Below are 21523 nucleotides of genomic sequence, written 5' to 3' on the forward strand. Positions count from 1 at the left end.
TACCCCACGCCTGAAAAGAGATAGGCTTATGAAAGTATGACCTTTTACATCTAAGATTTTAATTGTTCTGAATCTATATAATTCATAGTTTTATTACCAGGAAAGAAAGTACTGTTCCCCTAATATAAATTCTATCATTTAACACATTCTAACAGCAGGTCAAGATATTACTTGACATATTCAAAAAACAATACAGTTAAGATCTAATCAACAGCAGACACTGTAAAATCTATTTTCTCCAATTAAAACAATAAAATTAGAAAAAATAAGAATCAGTGAACAAATCTTTATCACTAGAAACTTGTGTTAAAGGATTTATAGGTTTAGATCATTGTGAAGTTGCAAAATGTCTGAGGAACACTATTACCTGAACAACTTAAGAAATGCATTGGTAGACATGACACAGTAGACTCTAAAATTAGTATATTTTAAAAATGGTTCCACAGAACTACAAGACATTATATTTCAAAAAGGAAAAAGCAGCAGTACCAACAACAGCAATAAAATCAGGGTATTTAACAGAATATAATCCATGGGATGAGGTGATGAATAGAGCTGACTAAGATAGCTGATTGAATTAGAACTGAAGACATGAATTAAAGCTCTAATTTTCCTCCTTTCACACACCTGCTTCATTTCATTTTTACTGCTTGCAAAAGTAAGGCAAATTCTAACACGGATTTTCAACGATTATATGGATCAATATGGAATGACAAAAATACAGTTAAATATCACTATAAAGGTGACTAGAGTTTCAAAAAGACCATATAAAAGTAATTAATACTGTTTTATTCACTATAGATGAAAGGAGAAAATACAGTTCTTGCCTTTAAAGAACTGCAGAGATAAAAAGACAAGAAAAAATCTGGTGGTTAGTAAACTGAAATAGTAAATCTAATTAGAAAGTGGAAGTAAAAGAAAGTAAACAAGAACAGAAATACAAAAAAGGAGTTTATTATTGACTTAGAGGAAGTGATGAGGCAGAAAGAGATGCAATAATCCCATATCAAGTAAGTTGAAAGTGACCACTTACAGAACTACCAAAGGACAAAGAAAAGTTAACTCAAAAAGGCATACAATTTAATCATCAGTGAGATAATAGCAATTTGAAGGGGAAATGAAAATGTATCATTTTTAGTAGTCTTTCATCCTAAATATACTATATATATAAAGACAGGTGTTTGCAGTTGTACTATAATATAGTAGCAACCAACTTTGAAATGTTTTTAATAAGAGGCAGGTTCAAACACTACTGCAAATATAAAAAACACCTACTTGTACCCAGTTCAGAGGAGTAATTTTCAAAATCCTGTTAAAGGAAAACCAAACAGTAGTGCACAAAGTTAAATGAAATTCAAAATACAAGCCCACAGAACAAAGTTACCATTTATTGAGTAACCACATTATGGCCTGGTACTTCTCTACCCCCATTGCTACCACCTTACTTCAGGCCTACATTAACTCTCTCAACTGGATCACTGCACGGTAACAAGTATCTTAACATCCATTTTTTTTTCTTTTTCTAAAATTTATTTGTTTTTAATTGGAGGACAATTGCTTTACAATGTTGTGTCAGTTTCTGCCATGCCTCAACATGAATCAGCCATAGGTATACACATGTCCCCTCCCTCTTGAACCTCCCCCGCCACTTCCCATCCCATCCCTCTGCTCTAGGTTGTCACAGAGCACCAGGCTGGTCTCCGTGTGCTATACCACAACTTCCCATTAGCTATCTATTTTACACATTAACATTCATTTTCTTTTCTCCTATCCATCCTGCACACTGACACCCAAAATGATTTTTCTTAAATGAAAATTTGATGTTGGTCTTTTGTTTAGAATTACTAAATAGATCCCACAGCCTGTAACACAATGTCCAAACTCTCTTAACTTCTATGATCTGAGTCCCATCCTCCTTTCCAGTCTTTTCTCTCACCTCTTCCCATGACCACCCTTACTTTATACTACTCTCTCTTTACACTCCATTTATTTTTAACTACCTGATGTTCCTGAAATTTGCAATGCTGATTTATGCATGTGTTTGTTTTTTTCCTGCTCATCCTCTTGAAAGGCCTTCATCTTTTGCCCTCACAGCAATGCAAACAGCTACCACGTCTATTTTCAATATCAGTTGAAGTCCTCCTAATGTCAACTCCCCATCCCTAACTTTTCCAAGAAAGAACTGAATACTCCATCCTTTGAAATGGATGGTACAGGGTGCCTATACAGATTTCTATTACAGGATCCATAATTTTTATTGTGAAAGTAAAGTCGCTCAGTCGTGTCCAACTCTCTGTGACCCCATGAGCTCCTCTGTCCATGGGATTTTCCAGGCAAGAGTACTGGAGTGGGTTGCCATTTCCTTCTCCAGGGGATCTTTCCCACCCAGGGATCGAACCCAGGTCTCCCACATTGCAAGCAGACAGTTTACCATCTAAGCCACCAGGGAAGCCCCAATATATAAATATTTATTACATATGTATAATAAATATATGTATATACAATATATAATAAATACATGAATATTTTCTTTATTGTGAGGATATGCTTATTAGGGGCTTCCTGGGGACTCAGGCAGTAAAGAATGAAACTGCAATGCAGGAGATGAGGGTTCTATCTCTGGGTCGGGAAGATCCCCTGGGAGAAAGAAATGGCAACCCACTCCAGAATTCTTGCCTGGGAAGTCCCATGGGCAGAAGAGCCTGGCGGGCTATAGTCCATGGGGCTGCAAAAAGAGTAAGACACGACTCAGTGAATAAACAAACAAGCAAAAAAAATGCTTATTAAACTGTAGACTCCTTGGGAGCAGGAACCTAGTCTTATTTATCAATGTATCCTTACTAACCAGCATAATGATTGGCATGTTGCAGATACTTGCAAAGATTTTAACTAATTAATGAATACGCTTCATTATTTAGGTTAAAGCTTTTTCACAGTCTACCAAAAGCTACAGTCGATCACCAGTAACTGAGTCCCATCATTTACTTGAAACGTCTGTTTAACTCCACAATCATCACGCTATTATAAGTCCTCATCCTGCATTTTAATGCCACAACTGACTTTCCAAAAGCCCACATTTCATCATATAAAACCCCATCCATGAACTTATAGTGAATGATATTTTAAATCCAAATGCCTCTGTTTGACTTTAATGGTTCTCCATAAGCTGGCCCTACCTTTATCTATCCAATTTTAATCAATTTCTCCATAAGCTGGCCCTACCTTTATCTATCCAATTTCAATCCAATTTCATCTGGTCCATTTCTTTATCATATCGTGAGTCTGGCACTTAAATTCTCACCTTTACTTTCACCCCAACTGTTTCATCCCACATTCATACCTTATTCTTACCTAATGCAATTAAATATTAACCATCATTTATAGGCCAATCAGTCTAATTTTTTTTCCATTAAACTTTACCCGAATGCTTTCCCCTTCATTTTTAAATCAAATACATTCAGTACCAGTCACATCAGCACTTTTGCAAGAATGTTACTTTTTCTCCCCAAGTAGACTATCATTTCCTTCAGGTAAATCATATATACATCTTATTATATTTCCTTTCAGATCCCTGACAAGTCTTAGTTACTGTGATAGCAAGCCATCATAATATGGCACAGTTTAAAAAAAGATTTTCCAAAGCGTTTTTTAAACTAAAAAACATCCTCTCTTTAAATAAAATCTTATGTGACAGCCCAATACATAAAAGCAATAAAAGGGGAGGGACTCTGAAATGAGGCATAGGGCTTAGAGTGCTGCCTGTCTGGCCCTTCCCCTACTCGCTTAGCCACAGTGTAGCCCTGGAACACCTCTGTAAATCTTCTGGGGCTCCTTGGAATACAATTTGAAAACTACTGTGTTCAAGTTCTAGCTCTGACACTTATTGGCCACGTATCCTAAGGTAATCACAGACTCTCTAAGCTTCAGTTTCCCAAGATAATGAATATGCATGAGAAAAGCCTTTGTAAACTTGAAGGCCATATATGTAAATGAGTAATTTACTATTTTGCAAGCCATGAGTTAAACTGGTTATATTATACAATGTTAACAATAGTTGCATGACATAATGGTACTGACTGTGAAAGCATTCTATATTTTAAAATCCAGCTTTATTTAAAATAAAATAAAGCATTCTAAATATCATTCAATTCTGGGAATCCCAGGTCCTCTTCCTTGTTTCCTGTACTTAGAATTAACTTTTTAATCTTGATTTGGGGGCAATAAAGTGTAATGATTAAAGGATATGTTTCTGAGTTGGGCAGACTTGAAGACCAGCTTTAGTACTAACTAGGTGAGTAAACTTGGATAAGTTACGTAATTCTCTCCAAGCCTTAATTTCCTCATCTAGAAAAATGAAAACAGCACTATCAACTTTTTAGTTGCTGCTAGACTAAGAAAAATAATCTGAACAAAATTATTTAGTAGAGTATGAAACCCAGTAAGTTAACTATTACTCTCCCTTGGGAAGAGCTGTGGGAGAGTTGAAGCACTTTGCATTAAAGTAGCATTACTTTTTTTTCTTGGGCAAAGGGTCATACCACTAAAAACAAAACACAGTAAGTAAAATGTAGATGAAAAAACATGACACCTTTCACAACTCAGCGTGCCAAGTTATAAAACAGATGGTTTCTTTCCAGACATCCTATAACAATTAAATAGCATTTCTTTCTTGTCTTGTCCTTTTAAATACACTCTCCCCATGTACTTCAATGTCATCAGTAAATGTTTATCAAATTAAACAGATTTTCTACAATCAGAAACTTACCACATAACAAATAATTTCAAAGCAACTATCCCTTTACAAATTGGAATGGTGGCTTCCTATGAGAAATACTGCTAATCATGGGCTATTTCTCAAAAAAATTAAAGTTAAAGTGTAATTCTAGGAAAAATGCTAATTAAACATGAAGTCAACTGAAAAGGGAAACTTCACTATCTTTAAAATTATAAACATAAATATGTGCAAGTCCTTAAAAGAATACTCTTTGTCACACAAAATTATGTACCTGATAGAAAAGGGATATAAGTTAAATAAAACAAGGCAAGTACACACTATGCAATTTTTTTTTAAAAGTAAAGGTGTATGGAAAGATCTGCAAGAAACATCTAGGTGAAAAGAGCAAGTTGCAAAAGAGTGTGTATGGTATGAGTTCATTTGAGTTTGTGTGTTTTTAAAGATATACAAACCTGTTTGTACACAGAAAATTTTCCGAAGACTATTCAAGATCCCTACTCACATTCTGTTATATAATTAACAAAGGAAGCCAAACTGCTATCAATTTAATATACTATAACATGGAAATTGAAATGATTCTTTAAAGTATTAAAAAAATGATAGATTTAACCTTCATGTGGTCCTAAGCAAAGTGAAGTCAAGTCAAAGTCGCTCAGTAGTGTCTCACTCTTTGCAACCCATGGACTGTAGCCCACCAGGTTCCTCTGTCCATGGAATTCTCCAGGCAAGAATACTCGAGTGGGTTGCCATTTCCTTCTCCAGGGGACCTATCTGACCCAGGGACTGAACCTGGGTCTCCTGCACTGCAGGCGGACTTGTTACCACCTGAGTCACCAGGGAAGCCCATGAGGCCCTAAGCTATTATCAAAGAGATTTGATAGAGACTGTCATAAAAACTCTTTCCTAAATGCTCCATCAGTGAACTTTAAGTGGAAAAACAGCTCACTGATTAGAAAAACAAAATACTGGGACTACCCTGGCAGTCCAGTGGTTAAGACTCCATGCTCCCACTGCAGGGAGCATGGATTCGATCCCTGGTTGGGGAACTAAGGTCCCACATGCTGTACAACTTGGCCATTCAAAAAAAAAAAAAAAAAGACAAAAAACAAAACATTTGTTAATATAGACAAAGGTCACTAAAATTTTCCTAAATGCTTAATATTCATGTTATTTTAACTGACATATATACACTGAGAATTAACTGAAGAAATCACTGATTTATATTAACATTCAAAATATTTATTCCTATTACCTTTTTAAATGAAACTGGTCAAGTTATATGAAGAACTAAGATACTGTTGAGTATTTGCCTGTTTTTTTTTTTTTTTTTTCCTTACAAATGATTGAAGTGACTTTGGTAAAGAGACACTATAACCTGTTAGCTGCTTTCCCAATTCTCTTAACAGCTATATGGAACTTTACATGCTTAAATTTTGAAACCAAGACAATAGGAAAAGAACCTCCCCTAATAATCCCCCCTAAAATGACATTTTAGACAATCAGAATAGGTTTGAGTGAGTGAGTGAGTGAGTGTGAGTGAAGTTGCTCAGTCATGTCTGACTCTTTGAGACCCCATGGACTGTAGTCTACCAGGCTCCTCCAGCCACGGGATTTTCCAGGCAATAGTACTGGAGTGGATTGCCATTTCCTTCTCCAGGGCATCTTCCTGACTCAGGGATCGAACCCGGATCTCCCTCACTGTAGACGGATGCTTTACCGTCTGAGCCAGGTTTAAATACATATAAAAAATATGGTTTTCTCTTGTGTGTAACAGGCTCTTATCTAAGAACAGTGGACCAGAAAAGAGATGTAGATACTGTTCCTGGCTTTGTCACTTATTAGCTGAAAACTAGGCAAGTCATTGAATGCCTCTGACACTAAGTTTCTCCATCTATAAAATGAGAGAGGTCTCTTTTCCAAGTATGAAAGTCTTGTGTTATGACAGTGAAAAATATCAAGTAAGAGACACTTATTTGCTGATTCTTAATTGTTATATGACAACAAAAAATGTTAAGGAAGAGACAATTAAATCTCATATATTATTAAAATTATGTATGCCCTCTACTGAAGATTATTAAAAGAGAACCATACTATGTCTTTAAGGTTTCTACTCAGAAATCCTTTTCTGCAGGGCTGAATTTTTTGTTTGGCATAAAATATGTATTTCAGATTACACTATCTTTTGTGGTACTATGTGGAGAACTGATCTCTCATTTAAATACAATTTTATTCTCTTTGAAAAATTCTGAATCATAGGCTTAGTCAGATGAATAACTTTCATAGTAGTAATAAAATTTCCTTGATCTATATTAAGCTTTTTTTTAAGCTAATATTCTAAGATGTTTACCTTTGGCAGCATGGGAGTATCCCTTTTCTTCTTCTTTTCTGAATTAGGGTCATCTAACAAGTCTGGCTCAAAGGTATAAAGTTCAGTCAGCTCATTCATGGTAAAATGACGTTCAACTTGCTGTTGATCAACAACTCGAAAAGACAGTGACTGCTTAGTTACTTGCCGATCATAAATCTTATCTTCCATGGTTCCCTTCGTGAAAAAGAATGAACAATACACAAAATTTGTAAACATGAAACTTAATCAAGAAGAAATATAGTTATTGATTTATATGAAATAGCAAAACTTGATAGCAATATAATGCCATGAAGCAAATTTTATGAGCAATGTTGCTTAATTCATGAGATTTTATTTACTCTTCAGAGTAGTTTATGTTGATGAGAAATAAAACTACATTACTGGTAATCATCCTAAAATTTCTGACCAATATGCATTCATGTATTGCTTTATATATTTCCATACTTGGTGAAAGAATGAGAGCAGTCAGATACCAAGGTAAACAGAATAAGAGTACATGAAATCAAACTATAGGGGGTTACTGATGTAAGAATCCAACAGGGCAGTTTAATTCTTTTTCAGTGGAATATAACATGCTCTCAACAATCACTATAAACTAACTTTATGGAAAGTCTTACTTTCTATAACTTCAGGACAAAAAATTAATAACTATAATGCCATATCTATTATATATTCTATATAACATTCTGAAGTAGAATGTAAAGTAGCTCTTAAATAACAGGAAAGAGTTTACAGTGTAGTTTACCAACTATATTATGTACTCTTATGTATGACCAAAGATCTACCAATAAAACCCAGTCTCTGGTTGAGAAGCCCAGATTTGGAGGATGGTAGAGAAGGTAGCATCTGTTCCCAAAGAAGATGTAACAGTTAAAAGAGCAACTTGATTCTATAAACCTGTATAACATTGAACTACATCCACTTCTTTGATTTCATTTCCTTTCCTTAAATTTCAGTTTCTGTTTCTTAATACCTGAGTTTATATTTAAAGGAAATTAATATTCTTGACTAGAAATATTGAATATTCTTTGTAATGATTCTTTGTTATTATAATACATTGTTTCTTCTTATTTAACCACACTCTTCAAACTAAGAGATCATCTGGTGCCACTGAAAACAATGATCATTTGACCTTCACATCTATAAGCAAATTAGATTTAGTTACTGGCTTTTCTATGCATAGTAAGTAAAAGAATTATAAATGTTTAACTTTCTTAAACTAGCATGAAATTGCTAAATCTGTATACCCATGCAAATTCATCTCAATCTGAGAAATTAGAGACCCGGACAAACTACAAAACAGAAAATCATGAGAGGTAAAAATTAACTTATATTGCTTTAAGAACAGGAATGATATTTTCAACTTTGTTTGCCTCTCTACAATGCATGTATAGTCTGAATTTCAAAAATATTGTCAGTTTCACTCAATCTTCCAATATGAAAAAGAGAATATAAATTACAAGCCCACCTGAGCTAAGAACCTATATACATAGACAGGTTTAGTTTGTCCAAAGCGATAAACTCTGAATATACTCTGGATGTCATAAGATGGATTCCAAGAAGCATCAAATATAATCACTCGATTAGCAGCTACCAGATTAATTCCAAGAGATCCTGCTTTGGTAGAAATGATAAATAATCGCCCTCTGAAAATGAAAACACATAAACAAATGTTTAGAGATGAGTTGATTAACAGATATTTTATTTATGATATGACTTTTTAATTCTAAGGCAGTTTTTTGAACAATCATGAGTTCAGAGAATTCATTACTTGCTTACTGAAGAAAAGGACAAGTCTAAGGAGTTGGAGTTATGATTTATATGCCCCAAAAGAATTGGTGTGCTGTAACATGAGATAGTCTGATATAGGAATAAAGATAAATATGGAAATCACATATTTACAGTGTAGTCGAGATATTTATTTATAGATATCTCAGTAAATGTAGAAAATGTACGTATAATTCAAAAAATGTGTTCAGTGCTGGAGCAGCTGTGAAGAGATGCCCCATGTCCAAGGTAAGAGAAACCCAAGTAAGACAGTAGGTATTGCAAGAGGGCATCAGAGGGCAGACACACTGAAACCATAATCACAGAAAACCAGTCATTCTAATCACATTAGGACCACAGCCTTGTCTAACTCAATGAAACTAAGCCATGCCCCGTGGAGGCACCCAAGACGGGCGGGTCATGGTGGAGAGGTCTGACAGAATGTGGTCCACGGGAGAAGGGAATGGCAAACCACTTCAGTATTCTTGCCTTGAAAACCCCATGAACAGTATGAAAAGGCAAAATGATAGCATGAAAGAGGAACTCCACAGGTCGGTAGGTGCCCAATATGCTACTGGAGATCAGTGGAGAAATAACTCCAGAAAGAATGAAGGGATGGAGCCAAAGCAAAAACAATACCCACTTGTGGACGCGACGGGTGACAGAAGCAAGGTCTGATGTTGGAAAGGGCAATATTGCACAGGAATCTGGAATGTTAGGTCCATGAATCCAGGCAAATTGGAAGTGGTCAAAGAGGGGATGGCATGAGTGAATGTCGACATTCTAGGAATCAGTGAACTAAAATGGACTGGAATGGTTGAATTTAACTCAGATGACCATTATATCTACTACTGTAGGCAGGAATCCCTTAGAAGAAATGGAGTAGCCATCATGGTCAACAAGAGTCCGCAATGCAGTACTTGGATGCAATCTCAAAAATGAAAGAATGATCTCTGTTTGTTTCCAAGGCAAGCCATTCAATATCACAGTAATCCAAGTCTATGCCCCAACCAGAAATGATGAAGATGAAGCTGAACGGTTCTATAAAGATCTACAAGACCTTTAAGAACTAACACCCCAAAAGGATGTCCTTTTCATTATAGGGGACTGGAATGCAAAAGGAGGTAGTCAAGAAACACCTGGAGTAACAGGCAAATTTGACCTTGATATACGGAATGAAGCAGGGCAAAGGCTAATAAGAGTTTTGCCAAGAGAATGCACTGGTCACAGCAAACACCCTATTTCAACAAAGCAAGAGAAGACTCTACACATGGACATCACCAGATGGTCAACACCGAAATCAGATCGATTATATTCTTTGCAGCCAAACATGGAGAAGCTCCATACGGTCAAAAAAATCAAGACCAGGAGCTGACTGCAGCTCAGATCAGTTCAGTTCACTCGTTCAGTCGTGTCCGACTCTTTGCGACCCCATGAATTGCAGCACGCCAGGCCTCGCTGTCCATCACCATCTCCCGGAGTTCACCCAGACTCACGTCCATCGAGTCGGTGATGCAATCCAGCCATCTCATCCTCGGTCATCCCCTTCTTCTCCTGCCCCCAATCCCTCCCAGTATCAGAGTTTTTTCCAATGAGTCAACGCTTCGCATGAGGTGGCCAAAGTACTGGAGTTTCAGCTTTAGCATCATTCCCTCCAAAGAAATTCCAGGGTTCATCTCCTTCAGAATGGACTGGTTGGATCTCCTTGCAGTCCAAGGGACTCTCAAGAGTCTTCTCCAACACCACAGTTCAAAAGTATCAATTCTTCGGCGCTCAGCCTTCTTCACCATCCAACTCTCACATCCATACATGACCACAGGAAAAACCATAGCCTTGACTAGACAGACCTGAGTCGGCAAAGTAATGTCCCTGCTTTTGAATATGCTATCTAGGTTGGTCATAACTTTTCTTCCAAGGAGTAAGCGTCTTTTAACTTCATGGCTGCAGTCACCATCTGCAGTGATTCTGGAGCCCAAAAAAATAAAGTCTGAAACTGTTTCCACTGTTTCCCCATCTATTTCCCATGAAGTGATGGGACCGGATGCCATGATCTTCGTTTTCTGAATGTTGAGCTTTAAGCCAACATTTTCCCTCTCCTATTTCACTTTCATCAAGAGGCTTTTTAGCTCCTCTTCACTTTCTGCCATAAGGGTGGTGTCATGTGCATATCTGAGGTTATTGATATTTCTCCCGACAATCTTGATTCCAGCTTGTGTTTCTTCCAGTCCAGCGTTTCTCATGATGCACTCTGCATAGAAGTTAAATAAGCAGGGTGACAATATACAGCCTTGACGTACTCCTCTTCGTATTTGGAACCAGCCTGTTGTTCCATGTCCAGTTCTAACTGCTGCTTCCTGACCTGCATACAGATTTCTCAAGAGGCAAGTTAGGTGGTCTGGTATTCCCACCTCTTTCAGAATTTTCCACAGTTTATTGTGATCCACACAGTCAAAGGCTTTGGCATAGTCAATAAAGAAGAAATAGATGTTTTTTCTGGAACTCTTGCTTTTTTCATGATCCAGCGGATGTGGGCAATTTGATCTCTGGTTCCTCTGCCTTTTCAAAACCAGCTTGAATGTCAGGGAGTTCACAGTTCATGTATTGCTGAAGCCTGGCTTTGAGAATTTTGAGCATTACTTTACTAGCATGTGAGATGAGTGCAATTGTGCAGTAGTTTGAGCATTCTTTGGCATTGCCTTTCTTTGGAATTGGAATGAAAACTGACCTTTTCCAGTTCTGTGGCCACTGCTGGGTTTTCCAAATTTGCTGGCATATTGAGTATAGCACTTTCACAGCATCATCTTTCAGGATTTGAAACAGCTCAAATGGAATTCCATCACTTTCACTAGCTTTGTTCGTAGTGATGCTTTCTAAGGCCCACTTGACTTCACATTCCAAGATGTCTGGTTCTAGATTAGTGATCACATCATCATGACTATCTGGGTAGTGAAGATCTTTTTTGTACAGTTCTTCCGTGTATTCTTGCCACCTCTTCTTAATATCTTCTGCTTCTGTTAGATCCATACAATTTCTGTCCCTTATTGAGCCCATCTTTGCATGAAATGTTCCCTTGGTATCTCTAATTTTCTTGAAGAGATCTCTAGTCTTTCCCATTCTGTTCTTTTCATCTATTTCTTTGCATTGATCGCTGAAGAAGGCTTTCTTATCTCTTCTTGTTATTCTTTGGAACTCTGCATTGAGATGCCTATATCTTTCCTTTTCTGCTTTGCTTTTCGCCTCTTCTCTTCACAGCTATTTGTAAGGCCTCCCCAGACAGCCATTTTGCTTTTTTGCATTTCTTTTCCATGGAGATGGTCTTGATCCCTGTCTCCTGCACAATGTCACGAACTTCATTCCATAGTTCCTCAGGCACTCTATCTATCAGATCTAGGCCCTTAAATCTATTTCTCACTTCCACTGTATAATCATAAGGGATTTGATTTAGGTCATACCTGAATGGTCTAGTGGTTTTCCCTACTTTCTTTAATTTAAGTCTGAATTTGGCAATAAATTCTTTTAAGCTAAAGATGGAGAAGCTCTACAGAGTCAAAAGAAACAAGACCAGGGCTGACGGTGGCTCAGATCATGAACTCCCCATTGCCAAATTTAGACTTAAACTGAAGAAAGTAGGGAAAACCACTAGACCATTCAGGTATGACCTAAATCAAATCCCTTATGATTATACAGTGGAAGTGAGAAATAGACTTAAGGGACTAGATCTGACAGAGTGCCTGATGAACTATGGATGGAGGTTCGTGACATTGTACAGGAGACAGGGATCAAGACCATCCCCATGAAAAGAAATGCAAAAAAAGCAAAATGGCTGTCTGGGGAAGACTTACAAATAGCTGTGAAAAGAAGAGAAGCAAAAAGCAAAGGAGAAAAGGAAAGATATAAGCATCTGAATGCAGAGTTCCAAAGAATAGCAAGGAGAGACAAGAAAGCCTTCCTCAGCGATCAATGCCAAGAAATAGAGGAAAACAACAGAATGGGAAAGACTAGAGATCTCTTCAAGAAAATTAGAGATACCAAGGGAACATTTCATGCAAAGATGGGCTTGATAAAGGACAGAAATGGTTTGGACCTAACAGAAGCAGAAGATATTAAGAAGAGGTGGCAAGAATACACAGAAGAACTATACAAAAAAGAGCTTCACAACCCAGATAATCACGATGGTGTGATCACTCACCTACAGCCAGACATCCTGGAGTGTGAAGTCAAGTGGGTCTTAGAAAGCATCACTACGAAGAAAGCGAGAGGAGGTGATAGAATTCCAGTTGAGCTATCAAATCCTGAAAGATGATGCTGTGAAAGTGCTGCTCAATATGCCAACAAATTTGGAAAACTCAGCAGTGGCCACAGGACTGGAAAAGGTTAGTTTTCATTCCAATCACAAAGAAAGGCAATGCCAAAGAATGCTCAAACTACTGCACAATTGCACTCATCTCACACGCTAGTAAGGTAATGCTTAAAATTCTCGAAGCCAGGCTTCAGCAATACGTGAACTGAGAAATTCCAGATGTTCAAGCTGGCTTTGGAAAAGGCAGAGGAACCAGAGATCAAATTGCCCACATCCGCTGGATCATCGAAAAAGCAAGAGAGTTCCAGAAAAACATCTATTTCTGCTTTATTGACTATGCCAAAGCCTTTGACTGTGTGGATCACAATAAACTGTGGAAAATTCTGAAAGAGGTGGGAATACCAGACCACCTGACCTGCCTCTTGAGAAATCTGTATGCAGGTCAGGAAGCAACAGTTAGAACTGGACATGGAACAACAGACTGGTTCCAAACAGGAAAAGGAGTATGTAAAGGCTGCATATTGTCACCCTGCTTATTTAACTTATATGCAGAGTACATCATGAGAAACCTTTGGCTGGAAGTAGCACAAGGTGGAATTAAGATTGCCGGGAGAAATAGCAGTAACTTCAGATATGGAGATGACACCACCCTAATGGCAGAAAGTGAAGAGGAGCTAAAAAGCCTCTTGATGAAAGTGAAAGAGGAGAGGGAAAATGTTGGCTAAAGCTCAACATTCAAAAAACGAAGATCATGGCATCTGGTCCCATCACTCCATGGGAAATAGATGGGGAAACAGTGGAAACAGTTTCAGACTTTATTATTTTGGGCTCCAGAATCACTGCAGATGGTGACTGCAGCCATGAAATTAAAAGACGCTTACTCCTTGGAAGGAAAGTTATGATCAACCTAAATAGCATATTGAAAAGCAGAGACATTACTTTGCCAACAAAGGTCCAACTCGTCAAGGCTATGGTTTTTCCTGTGGTCATGTATCGATGTGAGAGTTGGACTGTGAAGAAAGCTGAGCACCAAAGAATTGATACTTTTGAACTGTGGTGTTGGAGAAGACTCTTGAGAGTCCCTTGGACTGCAAGGAGATCCAACCAGTCCATTCTAAAGGAGATCAGCCCTGGAATTTCTTTGGACGGAATGATGCTAAAGCTGAAACTCCAGTACTTTGGCCACGTCACACGAAGAGTTGACTCATTGGAAAAACTCTGATGCTGGGAGGGATTGGGGTCAGGAGGAGAAGCGGATGACCGAGGATGAGATGGCTGGATGGCATCACCGACTCGATGGACGTGAGTTTGAGTGAACTCCAGGAGTTGGTGATGGACAGGGAGGCCTGGCGTGCTGCAATTCATGGGATCGGAAGGAGTCGGACATGACTGAGCGACTGAAGTGAACTGAACTGAGTGTTATGAGCATTAAGTATTCAAAATGAAGGACACTGCTCAAGGAGCTGAGTGTAGGAGGGGTGGCTGATATATAATTACAATTGTTGTTCAGTTGTTGTTAAGTAGCTGTCCTGTCTGACTCTATGCAACCCCACTGACTTCAGCCCACCATGCTCCTCTCTTGATGGAATTTTCTACACTAAAAAACTGGAGTGGGTTGCTATTTCTTTCCCCAGGATATCTTCTCAGACCAGGGATCGAACCCCCATCTCCTGCATTGGCAGACAGATTCTTTAGCATTGAGTCACCAGGGAATCCCTGCAATTGCAATATAATGTAACATATGTAAACAGAAGTTAGATAGATGCAAGGTATAGGGTAACAGGTGCTTTGCTCAACATCAGTTAATTTGGAAAACTCAGCAATGGCCACAAGACTGAAAAAATAAGTTTGTATTCCAATCCGAAAGAAAGGCAATGCCAAAGAATGTTCAAACTACTGTACAAGTGTGCTCATTTCACATGGTTGCAAGGTAATGCTCAAAATCCTTCAAGCTAGACATCAGCAGTACCTGAACCAACAAATTCCCGATGTTCAAGATGGATTTAGAAAAGGGAGAGTAACCAGAGATCAAATTGCCAACAATGGCTGGATCACAGAAAAAGCAAGAGAATTCCAGAAAAACATCTACTTCTGGTTCACTGACTGCGCTAAAGCCTTTGGTTGTGTAGATCACAACAAACTGTGGAAAATTCTAAAGAGGTAAGAATACTAGACCACCCTACCCGCCTGAGAAACCTATATGCAGGTCAAGAAGCAACAGTTAGAACTGGACATAGAACAACGAATTGGTTCCAAACTGAGAAAGGAGCACGTCAAGGCTATGTAGTGTCACCTTGATCATTTAACTTATACGCAGAGTACATCACATGAAATGCTGGGCTAGATTAATTACAACCTGGAATCAACATTTCCAGGAGAAATATCAATAACCTCAGGTATGCAGATAATACCACTCTAATGGCAGAAGTCAAAGAGGAATTAAAGAGCCTCTTGATGAGGGTGAAAGACAGTGAAAAAGCTGGCTTGAAACTTAACATTTAAAACACAGAACATGGCATCTGGTCCTAGCACTTCTGGGCAAGTAGATGGGGAAAAGGTGGAAACAGTGACAGATTTTCCTTGGGCTCAAGAATCACAGAAGACAGTCACTGCAGCCATGAAATTAAAAGACGCTTGTTCCTTGGAAGAAAAGCTATGACAAACCTAGACAGCACATTAAAAAGCAGAGACATCACTTTGCTGACAAATTTCTGTATAATCAAAGCTATGATTTTTCCAGTAGTCATGTATGGATGTGAGTTGCTGTTGTGTCAATTGCTCAGTCGTGTCTGACTCTTTGCAATCCCATGGACTGTAGCCCACCAGGCTCCTCTGTCCATGGGATTCTCCAGGCGAGGATACTCGAGTGGGTTGTCATGCCCTTCTCACTGGGATCTTCTTGACCTGGGGATTGAACCCAGGCCTCCTCTATTGCAGGCAGACTCTTTACCATCTGAGCCACCAGGAAAGGGTACAGATGTGAGAGTTGGACCACAAAGAAGGCTGAGTGCCAAAGAATTGATGCTTTTGAATTATGGTACTGGAGAAGACACTTGAGAGTCCCCTTGACAGGAAGGAGATCAAACCAGTAAATTCTAAAGGAATTCAACCGTGAATATTCATTAGAAGGACTGCTAAAGGTGAAGCTCAAATACTTTGGCCACATGATGGGAAGAGCCCCTGATGCTGGAAAAGACTGAGGGCAGGAGGAAAAGGAGGCAACAGAGGATGAGTTGGTTGGATGGCATCACTGACTCAATGGACATGAGTTTGCGCAAACTCTGGGAAATAGTGAAGGACGGGGAAGCCTGGCATGCTGCCGTCCATGGAGTCATAAGTAGTCAGACATGACTACTGAACAACAACAAGGTAACAAAAATAGGATCAACAAGACAGAGGGCTCCAGGAAGAATGTATTCAAGAAAAAAGTAAACAAAATTGATAGATTACCTGCTATACTGAAACAAAAGAATTTATATTTCTGTAGGGAATTTGGGAATGAATTAGCAATAGTCAAAGAAAACTAAGCAAATGGTAAAAAAAAAAAAAAAGCCATAACTTCAACAAAAATGAACAGGCGCAGAAAAAAAGGAAAAGTAATAGCGTTTTAAATGGCTTAACTGTGAATATTTACATAGTCACAACTAAGCAAACACTCCAAACTGACTTAGGCAAATAGCAAGGAAAAGGGTACTGAGAAAATGAATGTGGAAAAGCATGTATATGCATGTGAGTAAACTGCCACCTTAAATTGTAGAAATGATATATGTAAATAGAATAAAAGAGTACATGAAGTAAGATTTTATGGCTTTACTGATGTTAACCAGAAGAACTGCTAAGATTTGAAACTGTTATCTGCAGAGTGTGGAGGTCATGAGTAGGAAGAGGTTGAACAGACCTCTGGTGAACAGACTAATTTTTATATATGTAATTATATTAATTTGATATAAACAGAAATCTAATTTTAAAAGATCATAGATAACATTTTAAAAATATATAAACAAGTTTAAAGAAAAAAAAATTATTCAGTTCTACTCTATAAAAATAACCTCCATTCAAAGCATAGTACACTTCATATATAGGTTTCTTTTTCCAAGTATATACATTTTTGTCTTATTCAGCCAAGATAATACAGTATCTGTATATACAGTTTATATTATAAGCATTTTCTAAAATTTCTTAGTAAACATCAACCCTGTTAGCTGCATAATATTTCACTAGATGACTATACAATTTGTTTACTGTTGACAGTTGAGAAAAACTCTGGAATATAATGAACTCAAAACAATCTCCATAAAATGCCATTATACACCAAGCCTTACTTTCTACAACTTCATGACAGAAAATTAGTAACTAAAATTCCATACCTATTATAGGTATAGTATTATAAACCAGAATGCAAAGAAGCTCAAAATTTAATAAGAACAAGCTCATAATAAAGAAAAATTCTGGTACAAGATGAATTACAGTACTAGTCATGTTTTATATCATCATCTTGGAGCTATCACATGTCTAGGAATATAACCTATAGAAATTACCAGAAATGTAAGAATATATGTTCATCACAGTGTTATTTACAAGGGCATTAGTTTGGGGGAAAAAACCTGTGTGACACACAAGACTAACTTACACTCTGCCTATTCAACATGGTACATTACCATAAAAATCTACAATATAGGGACTTGTCCTGTGGTTAAGACTCCATGCTTCCACTGCAGGGGGCATGGGTTGGATCCCTGGCTGGGGAACTAAAATTCCTGCATGCCATGTGGTGTGGCGCAAAAGAAAGAAAGAAAAAAAAAAAACTACAATATTACCTTATGTGGGGGAAAAAAGCAGGATATAGAACTTAATTAAGTATAATTGCAACTGTATTAGAAAACAAAACATATACATAGCTACATACAAACAACGTTAACAGTGGTTACCTCTGGTCACTAAGATGATGATCATTATTTTCTTCTTTATACTTATCTGTAAAACATACTCATTACAGAGAATGAACTGTGCTTTCTTTAATTAGTAGATATACTTAAAGTTTATGGGCAAATGCTGCTCCAAAATTACTTCAGTTACTTAGATCTATTCCACACCAGCTAAAGGATCAAGCATATAGAACAGTATGGACTATATGGGTTAAAAAACACACAGATAAGAGAAAACAGAGGAGAGAACTTCAAAACTCTTTGGTAATCTATCCACTAATGAACAGTTGAATGGGTTTAATAAGCATGTTTATCAAACTGTTATCAATTCCAAGTGCTGAACTACTCTGGGAATACAAAAGATGAAAAAAAAAATCTGGTAACTGCACTAAAGGAGACCACTAACTACAAAAAATTTTAAAAGACATATAAACAATTGTAATATAGTCTAGTTTGCAATAATAGAGGTACTTATTTACACGATAAAGATGTAGTCAGTGACATATTTTGTTTCTTAAAGGCATACAAGTGGGAAGCAAACGTGTAATTTTGTCCTCAGAAGAAAAATAAAGAAACAGAGATTCAAGTGACTGAACCAGCATCAAGAATTATTCTACAACTATTTAACCTTTAATATTATTCAGTCTGGAATATGTAAGCCCATACTAAATTAAACTTAACCAGGATATTTTCAGATTTTCTTAGTATTAAGGTACACAATAAGACACAATTAAAATATGAACCATATTTGGATGGTGTTGCTATAAACCATTTTTGTATGTTTTTTGGTTAAAAATCTGCAAGCATTTCTTTTAGGTATATATACCTAAGAGTAGAACTGCAGGATCACACAGTATATACATGGCACTATTAAAGCTGAACAAATAGTTCTCCAAAGTGGTCATTCCAATTTACATTCCCACCAGCAGAGTATGAGAATTCCAATGTTTCAGATCTTAGATAACTCATGATATTGGTCTTTTAATAAAGTATAACCTTTAAAAAATAGTTACGGTTCATAAGAATTTGCAAAAGTGGTACAAAGAGTTCCTGTGTACTGGTTCATCCAGCTTTTCCAAATGGCAACAACTTACATAGCTACAATATGTTGTCAAAAACAGGAAACTGCCATGGGTACTGGTACAAAACTATGAACTCAATCACAGAGTTTGTTTGGATTTCACTGGTTTTTATACATATTTTTATTGCTTGGTGTATAGCTCCATGAAAATTTATCACATATGCAGAATCATATAACCAAGCAGGAATCAGAACCATTCCATCACCACAAAAAACCTCCCATAAGTTATCCCTTAGTATTTACACTATCTCCTTAACTCTAATCCCTGGCAACCACTAACGGGCTCTTTATCACTATAATTTTGTAACATCAAGAATACCATATGAATGGAATCACATCATATGTAACTTTTTGAGACTGGCATTTTTCACTCAGCATAATACCCTCAAGATCCATCCAAGTTGTTGTCTGGATCATTATGAACAGTTCATTTCTTTTTACTCCTGAGCAGTATTTAATTATATGGACATATCACAATTTGTTTATCCAGTCACATGTTAAAGGACATTTGGGTTGTTTCCAGTTTTTGTTTATCAAAAATAAAGATGTGTATAGGTTTCGATGTGAAAATTTTCACATAGAAAGTTTTTCACTTCTCTGGCATAAATTTCCAAGACTGTGATTGCAAGATTTTACAATTAAGCAAATGTTTGATGGTTTAGTTTAAAAAAAAAATACCTATTTTTCAGGAAGAGTGGCTGTGCCATTTCATTTTCTCACCAGCACTGCAGAAGAAATCCAGTTTCTTCTCTGCAACCTCATCAGCATTTGGCAGTATTACTATTTTTTTATTTTTAGTTACTTTGATAGATATGAAATGATATCTTGTGGTTTTAATTTACATTCCCTGTTAGCTAATCATGCCGAACATCTTTTCCTGTGTTTTTTTCTTTCTTTTGCCAGACATAGATTCTCTTCAGTGAAGCAAAGTTTAAGTCCTTGACTAATTTTCTAACTGAAAAAAACAACTTCTCTTACCATTACATTTAGATAATTCTTCATATACTCTACATATGACTTCTTTGTTAGATATGCAGTTTCAAAGTTGGTGCTTGTCTTTTCCTCTTCTCACATAGTCTCTCACAGACAAAAGTTTTTAATTTTGGTTGTTCATTATTGATTTTTTATTTAATGGCTTATATGCTTTGGTGTCACAGCTAAGACATCTCTGCTTAATCTTAGTTCCTAAAGACTTTCTTCTATGTTCTCTTACATATCATTTTTACACTCAGATTTAGGATCCACTTTGACTTGATTTTTGAATGGGGTTAGGCTTAATTCAAGGTTTGTCTTCAGCTTATGAATACCCCACTGTTTCAACACCATTCATTGAAAAGCTTATCCTCCCTTCATTGAAACATTTTTTTGCATCTTTGACAAAAATGTGTTTAACTTGTATTTCTCTCATGATTAATAAAAATGATCACATTTTTGTATGTGTATTGGTCATTTGGATATTATCTTTTGTAAAGTCTTTTCCAAGCTTTTTGCTCATCTAACAATGAGGTTGTCTGGTTTAGTATCCTGATTTTTAAGAATTCTTTACATATTCTGGGTAAGAGTCCTTTTTGAATCATTTTATTGAAAATAGCTTCTCCCAGCTTATGGTTTTGCCTTTTCATTTTATCACAAAATGCCTTCGATGAATAGAAGTTCTTAATTTTAATCATGCTCAATCTATCAATTTTTCCTTTTATGGTCAGCACTTTGTGTGTCCTATTTACAAAAAATTCTTACAACAAAATCAGGAAAATACTCTGTGCTATTGCCAGTTAACACCTTTTGCTTTAGTTTCAACATTTAAATCTATAAACTACTTGGAATTAGTTATCAGGAAATACAGATCAAGATTATGAAGCCTTGGGACTTCCCTAGTGGTCCAGCAGTTAAGAATCCACCTTGCAACGCCGGGTACGCGAGTTCGATCCCTCATCCGGTAACTGAGATCCCACATGCCGCAGGGCAACTAAGCCTGCAAGCTAGAACTACTGAGTTTGTGCTATGCAATGAAAGATCCTGCATGACACAAGAAAGATACCGTATGCCACAACTAAGATCTGATGCAGCCAAATAAATAAATACTTTTTAAAAGACTATGAAGTCTTACTACTATATATCTATGACAACGGGTTAATAAAAACTGACATCAAGCGATGATTAGGACAGATAACAAAATGAAACACATCCTCTACTAGCGGAGTGTAAACTGGTACAACCATTTGGGAAAAATGTTTTGATAGTATAAGCTAAAGCTGAATATGCACATACATATTACCTAGCAATCCCACTTCTAGACATACACACAACATAAGCAATCTATATGTTCACTAAAAGACAGATAAAATTC

The 21523-nt window shown here is 37.0% G+C and overlaps 1 protein-coding gene across 1 annotated transcript; it reads right to left on the reverse strand.

The window, feature by feature from the left end:
- Positions 1 to 7082: 7082 nt before the first annotated feature.
- Positions 7083 to 21130, reverse strand: LOC108635525 (transcriptional regulator ATRX-like; the record flags this gene model as incomplete). The annotated part of the gene is given in 3 exon segments (XM_018045633.1): positions 7083 to 7277; positions 8572 to 8749; positions 21075 to 21130. Coding segments are annotated over 3 exon segments (429 nt in total), but the record flags the coding sequence as incomplete, so codon positions are not given.
- Between the last annotated feature and the right edge of the window lie 393 nt (positions 21131 to 21523).

Source organism: Capra hircus, unplaced genomic scaffold, assembly GCF_001704415.2.
Source record: "Capra hircus breed San Clemente unplaced genomic scaffold, ASM170441v1, whole genome shotgun sequence".
Lineage (NCBI taxonomy): Eukaryota > Metazoa > Chordata > Mammalia > Artiodactyla > Bovidae > Capra > Capra hircus.